Below are 22,758 nucleotides of genomic sequence, written 5' to 3'. Positions count from 1 at the left end.
TAAGGAAGGTTTTGAAAGGGGAGAGTAGCAAGGGGCCCAATCCTCTGAGGAGCTGAGCCCTTCCTAAATATCTTGCAGGATTGAGTCTGAGAAAGGAGAGAAGTTGATTGACCTTTGAGAGAAATAGGGCCATAGGGTTTTCTGTGGAGTGCACTTAGTGATGGGAGGGGTGTTCTGAACTCACTGCTCCCAAAGGGCTGGACTGTGGTGCCTTTCCCTCTGGCATAGCGGGCTGACATCTGGCCAGAGGGAGCTGCTAGAAACTGACAAGAAGCACAACACCTTTCATCTATTCCATGCTGCCCTGTGAGATACTGCTATTCTCTGGAAAACATGGGGCATCTTTTTCCTCCCCTGTACTACTGCTCCTCTTTCCTCTCTGCTCCTTTCCCACCCTCCTTCTCTGCCGCCTCCCTATTGAATAAACGTTGTGTGGATGCCTCCCATACCACCAGGTGATTGATGCTCTGCCATCAGAGCAGAGTACAGATTACAGGGAGTATAGGAGACCTGAATCAGTGGTGCAGAGCTACACGCTGTTCCCTCACACATGATTTTAAAGGGAGTAAGATATGATACACTGGCAAATGGCCAAAAAAAACCCAACAACCCAGAATCACCCACCAATTCTCAGATAATGGAAATATGCAGGGCACGTACTCCTCTTTGGCTGACGTCATTCACCGTGCCTCTTCTCTTCTCCTTCACATGAGGAATTTTGTTAACATTTTGCATAGATTTCCCTTTTCTGAGTATTGATTTACTTCTATTGTATATTTGTAACCCAGAAAGAACTGTTCACGCTCATGATGTAGTGCCAGAGTTTCAAAAGAGCTCTGCTCCCATTTAAGCACCAAAATAAATGGCCAGACTTTCAAAAAAGCTCAGCACATTGTGTGATGATCTCTTTTTGAAAATCTGGCCGTTAAGTACCACAGTGGAAGATGCTGAGTGCTGAGCTCTTGGAAATCTGCCCCTTAGTGTGAAGAAACTTAGTGGATCTAATTGGCATTAAAATTTAATTAAATTTAATCTTAATTTTTATTAAGAAGTAAGGAGGACAATAGCAAAAGTGATTTTGAGAAAAGTAAGTCTCCTTTTGCGTTCCCTCCATTTTGTCAGTCTGTTCCCTTTCCTTCTGAAAACTGAAGACCAGAAGGTGTAGGGTATTTTTTTGAACCGTTTCTTCTGAAAATTCTCATTACTAAGCAATTTTAGAGCATAGTTGACATGTCTGTTACATTGTTTCTGTTATAACAAAGTTAATTAGCCACTTCTCACTGCATCATAGTATTAATTTAGACGGTAAATTAAATCTCTCCAAGAACCTGTTTTATTTTTCCATAGTGAAATTGCTTCATGCTGTTTTATACAAAGTTCCCCCCTCCCCCCATCTTACCTAGCAGTCATGCTTCAAAAAGTCTGTCATCCTCTAGGCTTTAACAATGTTTTAATATTTTTTTGTAGCATAACATGAATAATGAAAGAAAATATTAAATCTGATCTGTTACTTTTAACACACTGTTTGGATAGCAAACATGACCTATCATGGTCTGGAAAACCTAGCAGCTAGTGGAGAGAACATGCATATTTTGATTACACCTGCAACTCCCATTTGAATTCAGTGGAAGCTGAGGATACTTAGCGCTTTAGGGGAGTGGGCCCTTATCAATGAATGGCAGGACCTTGCCCCAGAGAAGTAAATGGGAGATCTTCATTTGACTTGAAGGCTCAAGGCGACTTGCTTTTTCGGCTATATATCATTGTAATTTTTTTATCATGTAGTACAGATGTCCACTCGTAACAAATATATACAGATTGCTACCTTTGATAAAGTACTTATTAATCCTTATTTTATTATTTCAGGAAGCTGAAGCACTGGCGAAGCAGCAAGCATGAATCTCAACCGCCTTAAATGTTCCGTAAAGGGAACTTCCACAGCTTTTTATAAAACAGAAAATTGTCTCTGCTTCAAGAAAAATAGATTTAATTTCTAACATTTTGATTGGTGCAGCATCCACGGTACATGAATATAAATTTGAACACGGTGAATATGGGAACATTAGGGTAGTGAGCATGGAAGAGACTATTGCAAAGTTAGAATCATAGGTAACTGAATCAATTAGAAATGATTGATTTAAAGTGGTATAAACTATGGGCAATTGCGTCCATTTTTGTAAACTTAAAGAAAACCTATTTTAGTACTAATTATGCAGATAAACTTACACCTAGAGATCCAGCTATTTAAACATAGTAGAAAACAAGCAACAACATAAAACCTTGTCAAATAACTCTAGTGCCTGAATTGCCTCAAATGTTATTGAACAATACAAAAATACAGTAATTTCTCAATGTCTTTTTAAATTGTGGCTTAAAATGAAATTCTAAGTGTTGTGTAGTGTAGTAACCATTGTAATCGCTTATGGAAATTATGACATTTGTTGTTTTGTAGAATGAAGATTTAAAATTGTAACACGTTGTACAGATCTAAAAAAAAAACAAACATTGCCATGTATTTCTCATTTAAGCGACCAATGTGGGCCTTTTCCACAAAAAAGAGAGTGAGCAGTGGATAACATTTCCATTAGCACGTTCACCACATAGCTCTCTAACCATGACTCGATTACGTGTCTGTGTGCTAGATTTAGTGCACTTCAGTGAAATACAGTATGGACTAATTCCTAGGCAGTATCACAAATAAGCCAAAATGGCCAGAAATGGCATTTCCTTACATGTGTAAGAGCTAAAGCCTTTAATGTAATATTCTACAAGGTCACATTGTTCATAGTTTTAGGCATTTGGTTGCACATTCTATTCGTTACTAGTTGCATATAGTAGTTTTTCATATGGGGAACTAAAAGTAAATGTTTGAGTTGTAAGAAGTATTGTAATTGAGTGTGGGGGGTTTCTTTCAAGTTTTAAAAGTTGATTTGTATTGCCATGGAATTAGTGAATCCAATTAAAGAACAGCATTCTGTATCCGTGAATTCACCAAATGCAATATTAACCCATTCCATGCCTTAGGTATACATCAGATATTTGGCAAAGGGGAATTCACATAGCCTGCATATTATGGCCATCCACTGGAAAATCATGAAGACTGATTTAAAATCCTGATTATAGGTGCACCTGAAGTGGTAAGGAGTAGTTTTAAAATTTACATGTGTGATTTTTAAATATCTTGCACAGTATAAACAACTCTTCCTTCCAGAATGCATCGACACCATAAAACAGTGATATGTAGCCTTTACTGTAGTTGCAGGGCCATTCTACAAGCACAGCACACAAATTTTATTTTCATCTGCTTTATAACAACATAGAATAAGGTGGTATAGATCAGCAAAAGACTTATAGAGGTTTTATGCCGCTTGCAAACTGTAGCGTATCATGGCCATGCAGTTACTTATATTGAGGCAATAAAAGTTATGTAGTGCTTTAAAATGCTTCCTGAGACATTTATAATTCTAAGATCCAAAATTAGTGACAAGATAGAAGTAAAGACTTAATTATACTCTACAACAGAATAATTAAATATTTTCCTATTGCCAACATATTTCTTTTGAGCTCTGCATTTCCCCAGGTGCAAGAAGTGTCTTCGTCAACACCTAAATAAGTAGCAGAGAAATGTTTTTCCTTGCACAGTTGTGAGAGCAGTCTGGCTTCCACACAAGTCAGTGGCAAAATTCCCATAGATTTCAGCATGAGCAGGACTCCGCCTGTAATGCTGTTTGGAACCTGGCTAGTTACATTAGCATTTAGTCCATGTTTTTCTAATTTCGAGCCTGGGAATAGACATTTTGTAGTTTCTGCTTGCAGATGCCTGACCCTTGGCCCTGTGTATATGAAAGTAGGATAGTTAAATGTTGCCTAATCTTCAGGATGAACCAACCCACAGCATGTTTTGTGCTTTCTCTCTAGAAGACTTACTATTAATTGCTGGGGAGGGGAGAAGACTATTGTTGGAGTTTTTATTTTTGTTGTTTTAAATCAAGTATCTGCCTTTCATGATTCAGCATGATTTAGTCTTCCTATATAAGAAAGTATCTCTTCTATCACTAGACGAGTTTGAGGAAATGAATAAGAATATTGACAGGAGTTTTGTGAAGAAAATGGAATTTGACACACAGGTTGCTATACTCCTGCTGATTCGCTGTGTTTCCTACTTAAACAAAATGTGGCATTACTTTTTGAGAATTGCATCTATTATTTGAAAAAGCTATAACTGAAAATTATTGCCAAATTTTGTCAGCTCACTGACACAAAACATTCTGAAACAAGGTCATCTCTATTTCTGATCTTTGAGAAAGTTCCCAAGTTTTAAGAAAGCAATGTCAGTTCCCCCTTCCAGTCCCTCTTCTTTGCCAGATGGTAACACTCATTGCATCTGCATTCCTGAGGAAGCAGTGTGAAGACAAGAACTGGCTTATTTCTTCTGGTATCTGGGACACAAAGCATGAACACAAACTGAAAAATACCTAAGTGGTCTGTTCTTGTTTTGGCCTGCATGTAGAACTCTCATTAGTATTAATGTAGATTTCATGCATGTGTTTAGGAGTGACAGAGGTGAGAATATACCTGTGTGGTGTTCTCAACACATTGGTTCTGTGGTTCACATTACTATGTTTTTACGTCAGTTATGGATGTTGCATCTTAAGAATAACTTGTTCATTTCTTCCTGCCCCTTTTTTTCTATATAGAAGTAAGGTGATGAGGCATCAGACTCTTTTTCTTACTAATTATTGATGTATCATTCCAATAAAATTGTTTCAGAATGTTTTCTCATTATATTAGTTTGATTTTTGTTTGGCGTTTTTGGCTTGGTATTTTCAGTGTTGGAAAGGATCCTCTTCGGTTAGCTTGCAAAGCAAATCTAAGGATATTCAACCAAAAGACTTGCTTTAAAATTTCAGTATCTGTAGCAGCCACAAAATTAATGTAATGAATATCTTCCCCTCCCCCCTATTACTATTAATTCATATCAATAGTTTCATGCCCTGTTGTTGGAATTAAGATTATTAGTCTCATCAATGTATCCACACCACTTAAATGATTTGTGTTAGAAAATGTGTGTCAAATACAGTTCCTACCCCACATTTACACTCCCTCCCCAAACTAATGTTGAACCTAATTGATCTAGATCAATGGTTCTCAACCAGGGGTACGTTTACCCCGCAAGGTACACAGATTTTCCAGGGGGTACATCAGCTCATCTAGATATTTGCTAAGTTTTGCAACAGGCTATATAAAAAGCACTAGCAAAGTCAGTAGAAACTAAAATTTCATACAATGACTTGTTTATACTGCTCTGTATATTGAAATATAAGCACAGTATTTATATTCCAATTGATTTATTAATTATATGGTAAAAATGAGAGTCAGCAATGTTTCAGTAATAGTGTGCTGTTACACTTTTGTATTTTTATGTCTGATTTTGTAAGCAAGTAGTTTTTAAGTGAGGTGAAACTTGGGGGGTACGCAAGCAAATCAGACTCCTGAAAGGGAGACAGTAGCCTGGAAAGGTTGAGCGCCACTGATCTAGAGAGTATGGATAGGTCAACTAGCTTCAGCACCTTTTGTTGTAAAGCTTGTTAGACAACCTAGCCTGCTTTGCCTCCGTGGATATTGAACTTGGTTGAACCTGTCTATAATAGAGTGGGACATGTTCATACTGGTTGCAGAAGGGACAGTGGGTCACGTTTGATATTACATTAAACTAAAACATAGTTCATTTTTGTAATGTGGTGATTGCTGCAGTGACACTAAGTAGGTGGGACAGAAATCTAACGTTCACCTTTATTTAGAGGTTCTGTATTTATATCAGCTCTGTAAGATGATAAAATTTGTCTTGGGGCCCAGTCCTGCTGTCTTTATACCTGTGAAAGTCATGTTGAGTTCAATGGCAGTTTTGAGTTTGAATCTGACAAGATCAGGCTATATAGATGCAGCTTCAGAATGAAGTTCCCTGATAAAATAATCCTCCTTCAGCAGATTAAGAAACAACATATTAAGGGCCTGCTCTTGCAATCCTTACTTATATGAGTAACCCTCACTCATAAAAGAGTGCTAATAGGAGTGAGGATTTCCAGGATTGAGTCCTAACTCACTGCAGTTCTAATATCTGATCTGGCTGGTTGATTCAGTAGCCAAATGATAGTTTTCAGAGGGTCTGTGTGCTTTGCGTGTTCAGTTATTAAACCAGCTAGCAATCTTTCTACTAGATGCTATAGAAGCACTAAACTGAATTTCCAACCATAAATTGTACTGTACATTGTCACCAGAATTCCAAACTATATTCATATGTTTTCAGTTCAACTATTATTTGTATGTGTGTGTGTTTAGGTTTTTAAAGAATGTTTTTGAATGAGGAAAGGGCATATTTACTTACCTATTTATAGGATGAACTTTTTTCTTGTTTCTAAAACAGAATAAAGCAGAACTGGGAGCAGTTACCACAGTTACTGTGATGTCTCTGAATAGTGTCTTGGTTCTGTTGCATCTTCCACTCTCACTTGACATTATTTGGTATTTTAATAAGTGGTCCATAATGTCATTTAGGAACAGTGTCTTTTGTGGTCTCTCATCACAAGGAATCCCATTTGCTTTTGCCTTATATGTTTCACTTGTATAACACAGATTCATTTCATGTTTTGTTTACTGTTTTAAAAATTTAGTCTTAAAAGCAAAATATTGTTACTCAGAAATGCAAAGCTCTTCAATAAAAAAATGAATTCCAAAAACCTGCAATAAAAACTGCATGTCTGCGTTTAATGTTTACTTAACTTGCTGTTTCAGGTTACAGTGGTGTGCACTGTAATAATAAATCTTTACTATACACAGTTTTATTCATTTTTTTTATTTTGTCCATATTCTTATCCTATATATTTTGTTGTTGAAGCATTTCAGTGTCATGTACTCATTACTCAAGTTATTTGGAAATATACTGGGAACTGGAATGCCTCTGCTGTATGTATTGCTAATTTAATCCATGTGTAACTTGGATGTAGAGGAGTCCTCGCTAGCAATTTATTAGGGGTTATGAATTTTGTGGCTATGGTTTCACTGCAGAGGTAACTTGAGTTATCTATACTCAAGTTATTTCTCTTAAGTTAGTCTACTTGAGTGAAAGTGGTCACGGCAAAATAATATTTGAGCTGCTGTGTCCAGACTGGTACTGCAGTCCCTCGGATGTGGCACTAAGACTTCTGGGGGAATATCCCAGAATCTTTCAGTAAACTGAGCTGGTCTATGAATACTTTCCCAGTGAAATGTGGGAGAACTTGTCATTTGTGGGAAAGCATTGGAGGACTAGTAGCACTCCAGTGGAAGCAGCCTGTATCCACACTATTATTATACAATATAATGCTGCCTGCTTCTGTAACTTTCTCTCCATGCATCTGAGGAAGTGGGCTTTTTTACCCATGAAAGCTTATGCCCAAATAAATGTTAGTCTTTAAAGTGCCACTGAACTCCCGGTTGTTTTTGTGGATACACCTCATGTTAGCCTTTTCTGCAACTGCATCATATTGACTCAATTGGTGATCCACTATAGCTCCCAGATCCTTTTTAGCAGTACTATCACCTAGTCAATTATTCTCAGTTTTGTAGTTATGCATTTGATTTTTCCTTCCCTAAGTGCACAGTGCTTCACTTGTCTTTATTGATTTCCATCTTCTTGATTTCAGATCAATTTTCCAAAATGTCCTTGACAAATTGGATTAGTTCTCTCGTCCAAAGTGCTTGCAACCTCTCCCTGCTTGGTGTCATCCACAAATTTTATAAGTGTACTTTCCACTTTACTATCCAAGACATTAATGAAAATATTGAACTGTACTGGACCTAGCACTGACCCAGATGAGGTCACAATAGATAGGTCCTCTCAGTTTGACAGCAAACCACTGATAACTACTCTTTGAGTATGGTCTTTCAACCAGCTGTGCACCCACCTTATAGTAGTTTCATCTAGACCACGTTTCCCTAGTTTGTCTGAGAATGTCATGTGGGATTGCCTCAAAAGCTTTCTCCCCACCCCCATCCAGTGGGATAATACCTCTGACAAGGAAATTAGGTTGGTTTGGCATGATTTGCTTATGCTAGCTTTTCCTTATAATTCATCATGCTGTTTCCTAATTTAAGGGAGACCTGGAAAGAGAGGGAAAAGTAGGTTTCACCCTTTTTTTTGGGCTTAAGATAAATATAGATAGAAAAGTTTATTTTTGTTTGTTTGTTTCAGAATTAGTACCCTGACACTCTGTGGATGAATAGACAACTATGGTTTGACATAAATACCAAGGAAATTAAATCTGATTAATTGAGAGGGGAAGTGATTTTTATTCAGATTACCTAAAGCCCCTTTAATACCTCTTTAACTAAAACACTTAATGGAAAGGCTCTTTGTAAGGATTCAACAGCATGCCTGTTAAAACTTAGTTCCACTACAGCTGGCTCTGCATTGTGGCCTCATGCCCACACTCCTTTCAAATTTGAGATAAAGTCACAGGTTTGGTTCTGCTGTGATCCACAAAACTCCTGACAAACCCAGCAGGCACTTAAACTCACTGGACTACAGAGTCATTCTCTCTTTCTGTGGTCCAATGACTGTTCCACTGTGGATATATACTTAAATAGTCACTGGACCAGACAGCAAGTGTGGGAGGAGAGAATGACTTTGTGGACTAGTGATTAGGGCACATACATGGGAGGTAGGAGACCCCTGCTCCAATCACTCATCATCTATCCACAGTGGAACAGCTTCAGCTAGTGAGACTAATGTTTTCCAGGAAAGGGAATATATAGAATATGAAAGTAATTCTAAAGATGATATGAGGTAGTACGATCAATAGAAAAGAATTACAGTTAAACCAAAAATGATGATTAATTACTATACTCATTGCCTTTTATTGAATGTCCCACATAAATAAAACTGCTCAATGAATATAACAATATAATCTTTCTAGGTATGATGTATTAGAGAAAAAGCTCATCTCATGCCAGAGGCCTAAAGAAGATATGTACAAACTACTTTTAAACTTTGTGTAATAAAAGACCTCTGAGAAACATGGAAAACGTAAGTTGGCTTTCAGAGCAAAAGAGGTTTAGAAGCCTTTAGGACATCTATCTTCTAGTTGGGTTGAAAAACTGCTTTTGAATGGTACAATGTGTAGTCCTTCAAAGAAGTCATGAATCTGCTATACTTCAATATTAAAACACAAAAATACATAAGATTTATTTACCCCGAATAATGAACAAAACAATAAATAAATATATTTAGTAGATTTGGTTCCTGAAGCATTGCTGGAGTTCAGATCTGGATACACGCATTAGACAGCAATTTCCTCTCTTGCAGGCTTGTCTATTGATGCCATCTTCAGAAACTTCCAAACTTCTTCATTTTCAGTTGCTTCATATAACATCTCAAAGTCCTAAAAGAAATACAAACCTATGTGCTAATAGCATTAAATCCCAATTCTGTTTTCATAAAACCTGATATGTATGTGCACTTCCCCAGCAGCAACACCCGCACACACTACCCTCTGGCAACATTGTTTTTGTCTTGCACAAACAACATTCTAACATATTCCAATTCATAATTGTGATATGAAGATTTTAAAAAGTGTGACCATCTGCATTTAGTGCACACACAAATACCTAATGCCAAATCCGTGGTCAGAAAATACTAGCCATCTCCTTAATCCCAACAAATTACAAGATAACTTGAAGGGAATGGAACTTTGGGACTGACAATTAACAGGGCCATGTCCATGTTAAAAGCCTACCACAGAAAAAACATACTGCAATTTGTTTTGTATAGCATCTTTCATACAGCAGTATCGCTAAATACTAAAGGCCAAGTCTTTCCTCTGTTACAGTTGTGTAACTCCTGATGAACAGAGTTGGAGTTTCACCCATCTAAATAACGGTAGAAATCAGCTTCTATGGCTTAATCTTGTTTCTGATTGTACAAGAAGGAAAAAGCATGCAGAGAGCCACAAAGGCCTTGTCTACACTGGAATTTAGTCATTGATATAGATTCACTGATACAAACCTCTAGTGAGACTCGTACTGCGGAAACTTACACTGTTTATAACTTGGTAAAATTTGCAGAAATCATCTACACTAGTGTTTTGCATCAGTGCAGCCACACTGGTCCCTAATCTAACTGTAGACCAGACCCAAAGCTAGCACAAGCAACCTTGTATGTGATGTAACTGGCCAGAAAGAAGCCCAATTAATATTCTCAGGCATGCACTATGGCTTAAGGGATTTGGTTTGCTGAAAAATGACATGGCTAACAACTCCTGCAGAACTCCTTGTGAACAAGGTGTTCTCAGTAGTATGTGTGCTGCCCTTCACCGTGCTGACTGGAGGAGGCAGTATTCATTCTCTAAAATGTATGGTCATAAAAAGTTTGTCTTTTTAAAATACTGTTATTGTATTGATCTGATGGCTGAAGTGAGTTAGCATGCAAAATTCATTCAAGGCATGCAACATTCTCCACAAATATACTTGTTGTATACCTTATTGTTTAAAAACAAAATCTAGATTTTTTTTTCTCTTACTCCACAGTAGTCATCACCATTGAATATCTGAGGAGGTACTGCATTAGGATTACCAGCCTTTGCCCTCATCTCTTGAAGCAGATGTTCACTGATGGATACATCTATTAACTCATACTTTGTTTTGTTAATGTCCAAAATTCGAGTAACTTCTGCCTGTTTCTGCTTCACCTAGATGAAAAAGACAAATTTTAAAAATACTATTATTCCTGTTAACAGCCCTAATTGTTTTTTTTTTTAAATAACCCCCTCACACTAAAATATTCTACCTAAATAGCTAATCAAAAATAAGTTAGGAAAGCTCATGTGCAGTATATATTGTTCAGATTTTCCCTTTTAAGTTGTTTTATTCAGACTGGACCTTGGCACGCATGCTCTCACCTGTGAAAGATTTGTATCCAAATTTTTAACAAAATTAGTTGAATATGTTCAGGTTTCAAGAATCATTTAAGAAGCTGATGGGCATCAAAGATCCTATCTCCTCATGGCAGGTAGGTGGTAGGGGTGCAGCCTTTGTAGGTGGGAGGACCCTATTTCACTGCTCACCATCTGGGGGTGGGGAGTTGGGGTGGAGCTGCCCTGTGTGGGTGCTGGAGCCATGCTTGAGGCTAGCAGTGACGGAACTTGGAAGGAGGCCCCCTCTCGGTTCTGGTGGGTGAATGGCAAAGTACGTCTTGGTGCTGGTAGGTGGGTGGAGGTACAGCCTCTCGTGTGTGGAACTGGGACTTTTCTTGGTGCTGGTAGGTGGGTGGAGGTGCGGCCTCGTGTGTGGAACTGGGACCTTTCTTGTGGTGGAGGTGTAGCCCCATGTGGGTGGAATTCAGGTCCCTCGTGGTCCTGGGGGGACAGTCATGGGGGGGAGGGGCTGGGCTCTAGGGTGTTGGGGGAGGGGTGCAGTCTCGAGGGGGTGGTGCTGGGCCCCAGGGTGTTGGGGAAGGACGCTGAAGACCCGTGGGGGTAGCGCTGAGCCCCAGGGTGCTGGGGGGGGGGTGCAGCCCCGAGAGGGTGGCGCTGGGCTCCTGGGAGCTGGAGAAAGATGCGGCAGGGGGAGGGGGCTTGCCCCGCTCACCTGCCTGGATCCGGTGACGCTGGTGTAATAGACCCTAATGGTGCCCATGGTGAGCGGGCCAAGCCGCTCCTTCCCCGCCCGGCCCCTCCTCACTCACACGCCGTCCGCCAGACGCCGTTGCTAAGGCAACGAAGGGCTACCGGCTCGGAAGGGCCAGGCTCGTCTCTTGCTTCTGATTGGCCAAGCCTGGCTGTCAGTGAAAGTCAGTCCCGCACCCATCTCCTGGCCTGCTGCTCAACTCTGCGAAGTGGTGGTAGGATCGCGATGGAATTCTGGGCGCGCGCACAAGAGAGATCTCTGCTTTGCTAGGCCTGGTTGGGCCGAAGGGGGGAGCAGCAGCTCTTACTGCCCGCCCGCCCGCCCGCAAGCGCAAAGCGGGCAGCAACTCATCTCACCTTGCAGCGCCCTGGTTTGGGGAGGGCCCATCTCCGAGCAAGCGGCCCATAGCCCTGTCCGGTGTTTTCTGGGCTCCCAGCAGCTGCCTTTCCTGTTCGACCCAGCCACGCCTCCATGGCTGTTGGGCTCCCGCTCCTGAGAATTGCCAGCTTGAAGGAAGGAAAGGGCTGCCCCCATTTCTAGCCCTGGCATTTGTGGGCCCCATCAGCAGGTGTGGCGCCCCCCCCCCCAAGTCCTGCTGTGCAGACCAGGGCCCCAGGGAGGAGCTGAACCCCTTCAGCCCCCCACTGCTCATGTCCGCATTCCCAAGCAAGAAGAGGGCAGCCCCAGATGTGACCCTACAATTCACAGGGCTACTAAGCCAAATTGAGGCTCCTCTTGAGGCTCAGATTTCAGCAGCCGCTGTCTGGGGCACGTGTCACAGATACAACATTGAGCCTGAAGATCTGTGACATCCCACAAACTCTCAGTGTCCCAGCAAAACCAGCCTGGGGATTTGTGAGGCTCTATTTGTGTGTCTTTGTTTTTTTTGAGGCTTATGGGAATGTCACACCAGCAAAAGAGGTTAGGTGCTAAAGAGATCTGGGTTCCTTTCCCAGCTGCGCACTGTGGACTTAGAGCAAAATATCTGCTGACATAATGCCAGTGACTGTAATTGCTTCATCTCTGACTTTGGGCAATTTGTGTGACTTTCCCCCCATCTCTGAAATGGAGTAACAATGCCTGCCTCATAAGGAGTATTGTGAAACTTAATTTGGTAATGTGCTTTGAGATGCAAATAGAAGAGAGCTATTATAATTCAAAATGGTACGACCATTGAAATCCAAATTAATTTGTGCCTGCTATATCTTTCTGATTTGCTACAGCTTATAAAAAGGGAAGAGACAAGTGAGTTTTGAAGAAGTATAAGAGTAAGCACTAAAGAAACTTGTCATTTTTGTCTATGAAAAATGCAACTAGGCCCCGAAGGTAATGAACAATTGTAGGAGTTGAAACAATACTGTCAGTAGGTGGTGCAAGAGAGACATGACTGTAGCACAACTAAAAATCTCACGAGGAAAGTGTAGTTATGTTTACACTACTGGAGCAGGAGGGGGCATCTGCATAGATTTATTTTATGAAAGTGATAGTTGTTTGTAGTAGTCATATTGCTATCCTTGTAGAAGTAATGGACTCAGTTGTTCTTTTAAAACACAGCTCCATATTGGGGGGCGGGTGGTAGTGCAGAGGCATATAGCCTCCAGTGGAAATCCTGGAACAGTTGTGCCTCAGCTAGGTGCCTCCAGGAGTGTAGAAGAAGTTTCACCAAAGCACAGACCTTCAATGGGCTGTAGGACAAGCTCCTGTTCTGCATGTGGCCAGCTCAGCTGGCTTGTGTGAAGAACACTGGGGTGTTGACAGATCACTACATTGGGGCACTAGGTCCCCTATGGTAGCCTTCTCTCTATAGTCCAGTGGGCTTGAGAAATAAAGAAAGAAATTCCAGTGAGGAGCCAGCCCAGGGGCCAAAGAAACAGAAGCCACAGGCATGAGCAGCCCCAAGAAGATATTGCAGCTGGGGTGTGTGAGAGAGACACCACCCTTCCCCCTAGCACCCTCTGGACCCAAGACTATGCAGAGGGAACTCCCTTTCAGGGGCCCATAATAAACTCAAGGATTCTGATTGTTCCAGCCTGACAAAAGAGAGGCTTCTTGCACCTTTCTGCCTTTCATGCAGAGGCATTGCAAGCTACACGCCTGGTATGATTTAAGGCTCAATCCTGTTTCAGTGGGGGAAAGGATCGGGCCCTTAGTGATTTTTAGAGAAATGTGTGTGTTTGTTAATAACATATTTTCACAATAAACAGGTAAACAGAAAAGGCCTCACTGAGAAATTGGAACACATAGGTCAGGTGAGCAGGCAGTTGCTTCAGGAACTGAGATGTATCTGAGGAATTGAAAGAGATTAGGGTTGCAAAAAAGGCAGTGTTGCTGGAGTGGATTAAAGAGACAGATAGACCTACACCAACTAAGTTTGAAAAATCAATCAGTGTAATCAATTTCTATTTCATATTTGTGTGTGTATAAAAGATATAGTCTTAGCTGAAATATGGGATATATTTTGATTTTTTGGAAAAGATTATGTTAAATCTCACCCTGAGCTGCTACTAATTATAATTTATTTTTAAGGCAACACCATAGGTATGCATGGCACTTTACAAGTAAATAAAAATGAGAGGTCTCTGCCTCAAGTAGCTTACAATCTGAAAAAGTCATGGTACTGCAGGAGATGACAATAAACAATGGATGAAGTGAATGAGTCTTAACAGAGGAAGGTCATAAGATATGCCTGTTTTTACCTGTGCATCATCTTGGCATGGGACCAGATGGAAGGCTTCATTCTGTGTTTGCATTTTTCTTACCTGAGTGTCTATAGTCAGATATCTTCAGATATCTCTTTCCTTATAAATTCTGCTTAACATTTTAGACTTGTAATTCAAAGACCTACACTAACACATTTATGTGACTTTATCGCTGTTTACACTTCCACTTGTAATCTGCATTCACCTTCTCAGCTACCTTTGGTGTCTCCTTTACTACATTTTGTTAGTTTAAATATTGGGTCTTTGTGGAGGCTGACACATTCCAGTGGAACGATCTTCTTCCTCCCTCTTTGTGCTGTAGACTCCTTGGCACACTTTAATAGAAAGTTTAATTGTTGTTATCCTCCAAATTATTATTTTACTTAACCTGGTTGTGTGTTTATTCCTGAATTGCATGGCTCTAATTTATAAACAACAGTAGTGCAATTATCAGAGGGGTAGTAGTGCAATTGACACTAATTTAGTAGTCTCAGTAGAGGAGCCCTGGAGTGAGTTGTATGGAATCTGAACTACCCATCTACTCTCAAAGTTAATTCCTCCAGGTCAGGGTTGAGGCATGTTAATGAAGATGGAGACATGCTTAATTATTATCAGCACTGAATCTGTTGTGTAGAAAGAGAATTTCACTCATGATGATGTAGTGGAGGAAATAGTTATTTCAAATAACCTTTAAATATTAGATTATTTTTATGAACTCAGTTGGACTCAGTGCTGTATTAAATCTGTTTCTTATATTCACTTAGAACACAGTATGGGTGTATAAGAGAATAAATAATACAGCAGAAAGTATGCATTTCTGCTAGCTGGGGGCAAAGCGGGGGAGGATCAACACAGAACACCTTCAAATCCACATGCAAGCAGTGCACATGACAGGTAGTGAAACTCTTCAGAGGAATTTAGAAAGAGGAAATGGCCAAGTCACTGACAAAGGAACATGGTTGATTATTTGGGTCATGTAAATGCAGATTCACATAGTCAAAACTGGAGTGTCTTTTTCTCCCACTATATCCAGCGGGAGCTGGTAGTGGACAGATACAAGTATGCCAGGATTCTGGAACATATGTTGGAGAATTCTTTACCTTAGCTGTGCTGTTTTGAAGATCATTTCCTCCCAAAGCACTTTTTCATGATAAGGGCCTATGAGATATTGTAGTTACAATATAGTTTACATGCTTTGATTTTTGGAGCCTGGATTAATTTGGATTTTACTATTTGTAATGCATAATCCCATCTGTGTTAAAAATCCACAGCATAGGCCAGTTTCTCATCTAACCAACTTCACTTTGCATAAGAGGAGAGCTGGAATGTGTTTGGTTTAGCTATCTCTAATTTCATTCAAATAAATGTTTGCATACAAGTGCATTATTATTTTGTATCACCTTAAAGTTTGCTAGTTGCCTTATCAAATACACAAAAAGACATGGTCCTTTTCTAGAAGAGCTTAGGTGCTTGCTTCTAGTTTATTTTAATTCATAGTCAGGATACATTATCGGTAGTACTTTACTACGGAGGAGTCAATAAATTGGTGGTTGTTACTGAAATGTAAAAAGAGGGCATCACATGCACGATGTCCCATGTATTACACATCATTTGTTTGTTTCATTTGTACATTTTCCCTCCATCAGCGTATGGGTAGTACTCTGGTATTCTAGTACTTGCAAGACAATTAAATTCTTATGTGCCAAAGAGAAGGAAACTTGACAAGGAAACCAACCAAAAACTCTTTCAGTGCCTGTGTATCTATTAACTAGTGCTTGGGAGTATTGTACAATGTTAACAAACTGCTTTCCCACTTGGAAATCCACATGACTTGTCAGTTATACCAGCTGGTCACTGACTGATTTGAAAACCAAAACCACATTTGACTTCTGCAGTTCATGAACTCTTGTTTGTTCTAGGACTTGGGACTAGTGACATTTTATATTTTGTTCTGCACTCTCTCATTAGAAGGATTATCTTTTGTTAGGTTTTTTTGCACTTACCTGTGTAGCCCACACACCTTCTGGGTATGGTGTTCTGTCCCATTTAGTGGCACCAACATATGAGAGAGAGAGAGCACGCGAGAAAGAGTTAGTTTAGTTTAGTTACATTAATCTGCTAACAGCCAGTTGGTTTTTAGTTCATGCGGTAGAGGCTCATGCACTAAGCTCCAGAGGTCCCTGGTTCAGTCCCATCCACCGACAACTGGTGTCTGTCGGCATTACACCTGATTAAACAGATCTCACAATATAATCTTAGTTCTGCAACTAAAGAAAGTACCACTGTGTTCTTGTAAAACAGCTATTTTTTAATTTAAAGGAAAGGGAAGTAACTAAAATAGTGAAGGATAGACATTTCCCAATTTGCTGTCTCATTTTTCTATATCCGGAGACTCCGTGTAATGTGTGTCAATGGAAAAAAATGTGAGGAACTGAGGCACCCATGAGTTTATTAAATTTTAGTTTTGGAGAGTTTGCTATCCTGATTATGCCAAATGAATCTTTTGTGTACTTTAAGATACACAACATACTGCACAGTCCATTCCATGATAGGGCATTTGTCTGAAATGATAAATTAGCTTCATGTGTCCAATAATCCAGTTACAAATGGAAATGCTGCAGGAAGAAGAAGCCTATTTTCCACAATAGGAACAGCATTTCCAAGAAAATTTGAAGTTATCAATTTAACACTTGGCTATTCAGTTTCATACAGCAAATTACAATCTCTGCCCCTGCTGAATCAAACCTAGTGGAGAATTGTAAATTAATCCCCTGATTTTATATTTTCATTTTATCTACTGAAAAAATTAGCAATATAAAATGGTAGAAAACAATACTGATTGCCTTGTCTATGTATAATATATTACAACATAATCCTGCAGGCTTCTGAGGGGCAGATATCTCAGCGGTAGCTGGGAGTTTTTACTGTGGGCCAGATTCTGATAACTTTACTCACATTCAATTTTAGTACTAGACTCAACAAATATTCCCAATGGGACTATTCATTGGGTGAGAGTTTCAGAAATTGACATTCTTACTATTAGAATATATTAATTGTATTATGGTAGCACATTGGCGCCCCAGTCACGAAGCAAGACTCCATTTTGCTAGGCCCTGTGCAAATGCAGAGCAAAAAGAAACTTTCTTAACCAAAAGAATTTGTAGTCTGAGTAGATTGTAGGGACTTGGGAAAAGATTGTCAAAGATATGTAGGCATTTGAAGATGCAGATAAGTGCTTAGTGGGATTTTCAAAAGCATCTAACCTATTTAGGCCCTTATATCCTTAGAAGAACCCTGTATTTTAAGAAATTAGTTCACCAAGTCCTTATGTGAAAAAGAGAAAACATATGCAATATATCTTTAGTGATAGTGGATCTGTCAAGGGATCAGACAAATATCCATATATATTTAACTGTGTCCTTAATTTATTCTTTAAGAGATGGGGTGAGAGTTTAATAATTAGGATCTTGGAACTTCACTATTGGCTTCTTTAGAATGTAAAGAAAAAACACGGATTTTTTTAAACATTAATTCTGCATAGAATATTCTAGTTAGTATATTTTAACCCACTTAATATGCAAGCTATTATGATTATTTGATTGTCCATTTGATCTCCTTGATACTTTTTCATCCTTTGCATATGAACAGAGTCATGAGGGACTGATCTTCAGTAATGCTGAATAATCTCTGCTTGAACTGAAGTCACTAGGAACTGCAAGATCTCAGCACCTCTGAAAATCCCTCCTTGAAGCAATATGCTCTTGCCATCAACAAATGCAGGCAAACTTCTGAAAGTTCTCAGCCTTACTGCTCTTCATTGTAAATCCACATGCACAGCTTAGGCCTTCTATTATCATAGAATTTTTATTTTTCTTAAAGAAGGTACAATTATTAAAATAACAAAGAAACAATGTAAGGGGTCAATGCCTCCTGCTGCCCCCACGCGACAAATATTCACCCTTGAAGGTCTCTCAGATCACTCCAAAAAAACTCTCTTTCAATGGGAAAACCTTGTTGGGGCCCTGTTATTGACTTAGAATATTCCAATCTGTCCCCACTGCACGTCTTAATGTAAAGTCCTACAGGTTTAATTTAAATGGATCTCACATGACTTCTCATCAGCATCTGTCCAGATTCTTCCTAAGCCTCATGCCACTCTCATTCTTGGTGCTAGACCACCAGATTCTCCCAATTCCCAGTGTCCCCTGACTAATGAAGGGCTTACCCAGTCCTTACCATTCTGAGGTTAAACCCTAGTCCCAAACAATTATAAACCACCCTGCCTGAATTTTTGTGTCCTCCAGGAGATTCTGGCAACCCTTTTCAGCTGCAGCTCCCTCTGCCTGAGCCTGAGCCTCTGCTTCTGTCAGCTCTGCCTTTTTAACCTCAGATGGGTCCTGTAAACAGACCCTCTCTTGTTGCAGCTTTCTCTTTATATAATGTGTTCTTAGCCCTTTCCCAGCTGAGACTAATAGCTCCAATTGAGTTAGTCCAGGTGTACTCAAATGGGCTGGATCAGCACCACACTGAGAAGCACTTACCTAGTCCCAGGGGATTGGTCCTGTTCCCTCTTAAAGGGACACATCCTATGACAAAAAGCTTCTACCAAGTGGTACAAAGTAATGAGTAAAAAGGGAAGGGTGCACCTCAGGCCTGGTCTACACTACACCGTTAAATCGATTTAAACAGCGTTAAATCGATTTAACGCTGCACCCGTCCACACTACACTGCTCCTTTAACGATTAAAGGGCTTAAATAGATTTCGTATACCTACAAAAATGAGAGAGTAACCTAAAATTGATATTACTAATTCGAATAGTGTTAGTGTGGACGGAATCGACGTTATTGGCTCCGGTAGTATCCCACAGTGCACCACTGACCGCTCTGGACAGTAATCAAACTCAGAGGCACTGGCTAGGTAACAGAAAGCCGCGAACTTTTGATCAATTTCGTTGGCCAGCGTGGAGCTCTGATCAGCACAGGTGACTCGCAGAGCTCATCAGCGCACAGGTAACAATGCCGTCTCTGAGAATCGAAAAAGAGCACAACATGGACGCAACAAGAGTACTCGATCTGATCGCTATATGGAGAGGATTCACTGCTACAGAACTCCGTCGACAAGACGAAATGAAAAAATATTTTGAAAGAATTCAAAGTCTGTGACGGGAAGGCCACAGCAGGGACTCAGTGCAGTGCAGAGTAAAGTTAAGGAGCTCAGACAGGCATACAGAAAACCAGAGAACAAACGGAAGGTCTGGGTCAGGCAAAAACATGCCGCTTCTATGCTGAGCTGCATGCAAATTTTAGGGGCTGCCACACAGTACCCCACCCCTGGCGTGTATTCAGAGGTCGGGTTGTAATATCAACCATGGATGAGGATCTGCGGAGGGGGAGATGAGGAGGAAGGGGAAGAGGAGGAGAGCTTGCTGAGAGCACACAGCACTCCGTTAGCCCCAACAGCCAGGGCTTTGTGACCCCAGAATTACCATCCCAGCCCTCCCAAGCCATACCAGACAGTGAAAGCATGGAAGTGACCTCTGGTGAGTGTACCTTGTAAATATCAAACATGGTTTAAAGCACATGTTTTTTAATGATTGATTTGCCATCAGGCTTGTGATGCATTCGCAGCCAGTAAAGTTACAGGAAAAAGTTCGTTAACATGTCTGGGATGGAGCGAAAATCCTCCAAAGAAATCTCCATGAATCCTTGGAGGATCAACAAAGCCTTTGCAGAAGATTTCTGGCAAGGCAGCTTATCCGTCCCCCATGTAGGACACTTTTCCTCGCCATGCATGTACAGTAATTCGTATCATTGCTTCACAAAGCACAGCTGGCGTATGCTCTGGTGACTGCTGGCATTTCAAGAACATACTTCTGCATCTGCGCTGTTATTCTCAGGAGAGTTATATCCTTCATTGTAACTGGTTGAATTCAGAATTTAATTAGGGGGATACATACATGCTATTTCCTACCCTACTGGGCGTGCCGCTTAAATCAAATCCTTCTGTGCACGTAGCAAAGCGGGGAGGTAGGAAGGATAGCGCTGAGCTTTTTCTGCGTTTGGCGAGCAGGCGATCTCCCAGCTACCCAGCCATAGTGGTGCGGGGGGGGGGAGGAGGAGGAGGGGGATGATTACCATGATCTTACATGATAGCAGCCATGCGGTGGGGGGAGGATAAGGGGGGGGTTGGGTTCTGTGGTTCCTCTAACAGGACAAGGCATCGTAGGGCACTGTGTATATGAGCTGCAGAAGTCAAACATAAAGCTTACCATGCCGCATGGAAGCTGAATTATGATCCTGGACCTGGTCTGTGGATCTGCAACACCAGAGCCACAGGCACTCGATATTAACGATGCAAAATGCACCTTGTAGTGAAATCACATGTGCTATGTAAGGATAGTTGTTATTCACTGTGAAAGATACAGCATTGTTCTGTAAAATGTATCTTTTTACACCCTTCTCTCCTGTTTTCCCTTCCCATGCAGCCGCCACAGTTGTCCAGCTCCCTACCCCATCCCGAAGGCAAGTCATCAAAGGCGGAGGAGAACGCAGAACGCGAGATGAAATGTTCTCAAATCATGGAAGTAACCCGCAGTGTAATGGCTCATCAGAATGAGTGTGAAGGAATGCTAGCAAAATGTACAGGAAAGATGCCAGTGAACGGGAGGATAGGAGAGACCTCGAGATGAGAGGTGGCGGCAGGAAGATCAGAGTGTAGGAGGAGATCAGCGGTGCGGATGCAATGCTGGAGCTGCTGCGTGATCAACTGAATCTCGTACGCGATGGTGATCTGTCAGGAAACGAGAGCGGGGTCCGGTGCCGTGCCAGCCTGTGTAACCACCTCAACCCTCCCCATGTTCCATATCTCCTCACACAGTGTAAAACGCGTGGGAGGCTTTCTGCACCCCCCACTCACCCGACCAGTCAACCAAAGCTGTCATTAGTGAAATGTGCATTAATGGCCTTCTTCCCTCCTCATCCTCCTCCAAAGCACAGCAGGCAGGATACCTGATAATCTCTAGCCTCTTTTTATAATTACTTTTTATAAGATACATCCAAGGAGGGGCGGGTGGCTTCAGGGAATGCCTTTTATAAAGAATACATGATTTTTAACAATACTGAATGCTTTTAATAAGAATAACATTGATGTTATTACCACACTGACTTTATTTCCTTCAGCAAGCTATAAGCAAAGGGAAGAGGTTGGGGTTACTTACAGGGAATTGGGTCAATCAAGGGGGGGAGTGTCTCAAGGGGAACAACCAGCAGTCCACGTCGTGGCCGTGCTGAAACTCATTTTCAAGGCCTTCTCTGATGCGCACGCTCTGGTGTGCTCTTTCTAATCGCTGGTGTTCTGGCTGCTCATACTCAGCGCCAGGTGATTTGGCCTCAGCTTCCAACCCAGCATAATGTTCCCCCTTACTTTCACAGAGATTGTGAGCACACAGCAAGCGCATAACAACGGAAGTGGTTTGCTGAGGTCTGAGCAAGTAAGTAAATGTTCGCCCAGCGCCTGTTAATCGGCCAAATGCAGCATCTACCAACCATTGCCACTTGCTCAGCCTGTAGTTAAAACACGCTCCTGACCACGTCCCGCTGCCTGTGTATGGCAATCAAGGTTGGTGGGTCACGCCAGGAAACGAAGGCATTCAACACTCCCCAATGTTTTTTCTGTCTGGGAAGTAATTCCCTTGCTGCAGTCCGTTTAATAAGTTGTGCTTTTTGAGACGCGAGCGCATAACTTCCCAGGCCCTCCAAGTGGTGTTGATGAAACGTCCATTTGATCCACCAGTGTTGCAGCACCATTGAAAATACCCTTGGGTTTTGTACTGGGTGCTGGTGCTCCGGGGCCAAGATGAGGATATGGTTCATCTATGGCCCACCACGTAGGAATCCATTGCAGCAAAGCCATCCACTATGACTTGCACGTTGCCAGAGTCACAACCTTTCGTAGCGAGCTTAACGATTGCTTTTGGGCTACTTGCATACAGAGCCCCCAAGTAGATTTGCCCACTCCAAATTGATTCCCGACTGCACGGTAGCTGTCTGGAGTTGCAGCTTCCAGAGGGCTATTGCACTACTTCTCACTGTGGAGGCGATGTCTCACATTAGTATTATGGCGTTTCAGGGCAGGAAAGCAAGTTCACAAAGTTCAAAGTGCCCTTACGCATGCTAAAGTTTCGCAGCCATGCGAATCGTCCCACACCTGCAACTATGCGTCCCACCAGTCTGTGCTTGTTTCCACGCCCAATCGGCGTTCAATTGGTAGAACCTGCCCTTACCAGCATAGTAGCTCCAAAACGCAGGGGCCCGCAGTTAGGAGAATTCAGTGTCCATGTCTCATCGCTCTCGTTGCGCGCTGCCGTAGCTGCTGTAGCTGCCTCTCCTCTCCTGTCTT

At 41.3% G+C, this 22,758-nt stretch overlaps 2 protein-coding genes across 2 annotated transcripts in view; one reads left to right on the top strand and one right to left on the bottom strand.

Annotated features, from left to right (window-relative positions):
- Window positions 1–6,836, top strand: part of SH3BGRL (SH3 domain binding glutamate rich protein like) — a 63,358-nt gene extending 56,522 nt beyond the window's left edge. Inside the window, exon 4 of the mRNA XM_032796959.2 lies at window positions 1,867–6,836. Within this exon, the coding sequence (XP_032652850.1) occupies window positions 1,867–1,899 (33 nt within the window). The 3' untranslated portion in view covers window positions 1,900–6,836. The remainder of the gene's footprint in view (window positions 1–1,866) is intronic.
- A 2,004-nt stretch (window positions 6,837–8,840) lies between these two features.
- LOC116834693 (SH3 domain-binding glutamic acid-rich-like protein 3) lies at window positions 8,841–11,758 on the bottom strand. The gene is made up of 3 exons (XM_032796963.2): window positions 11,623–11,758; window positions 10,557–10,724; window positions 8,841–9,419 (listed from the first exon to the last, which is right to left on the bottom strand). Exons 1-3 carry the CDS (start codon window positions 11,668–11,670, stop codon window positions 9,318–9,320), a joined length of 318 nt encoding a protein of 105 aa, XP_032652854.1. The 5' UTR covers window positions 11,671–11,758; the 3' UTR covers window positions 8,841–9,317.
- Window positions 11,759–22,758: the final 11,000 nt, after the last annotated feature.

Source organism: Chelonoidis abingdonii, chromosome 8, assembly GCF_003597395.2.
Source record: "Chelonoidis abingdonii isolate Lonesome George chromosome 8, CheloAbing_2.0, whole genome shotgun sequence".
Taxonomy (NCBI): domain Eukaryota; kingdom Metazoa; phylum Chordata; order Testudines; family Testudinidae; genus Chelonoidis; species Chelonoidis abingdonii.
Note: the sequence above shows the minus strand (reverse complement) of the source record. Positions and strands in the feature narration are given on the sequence as shown.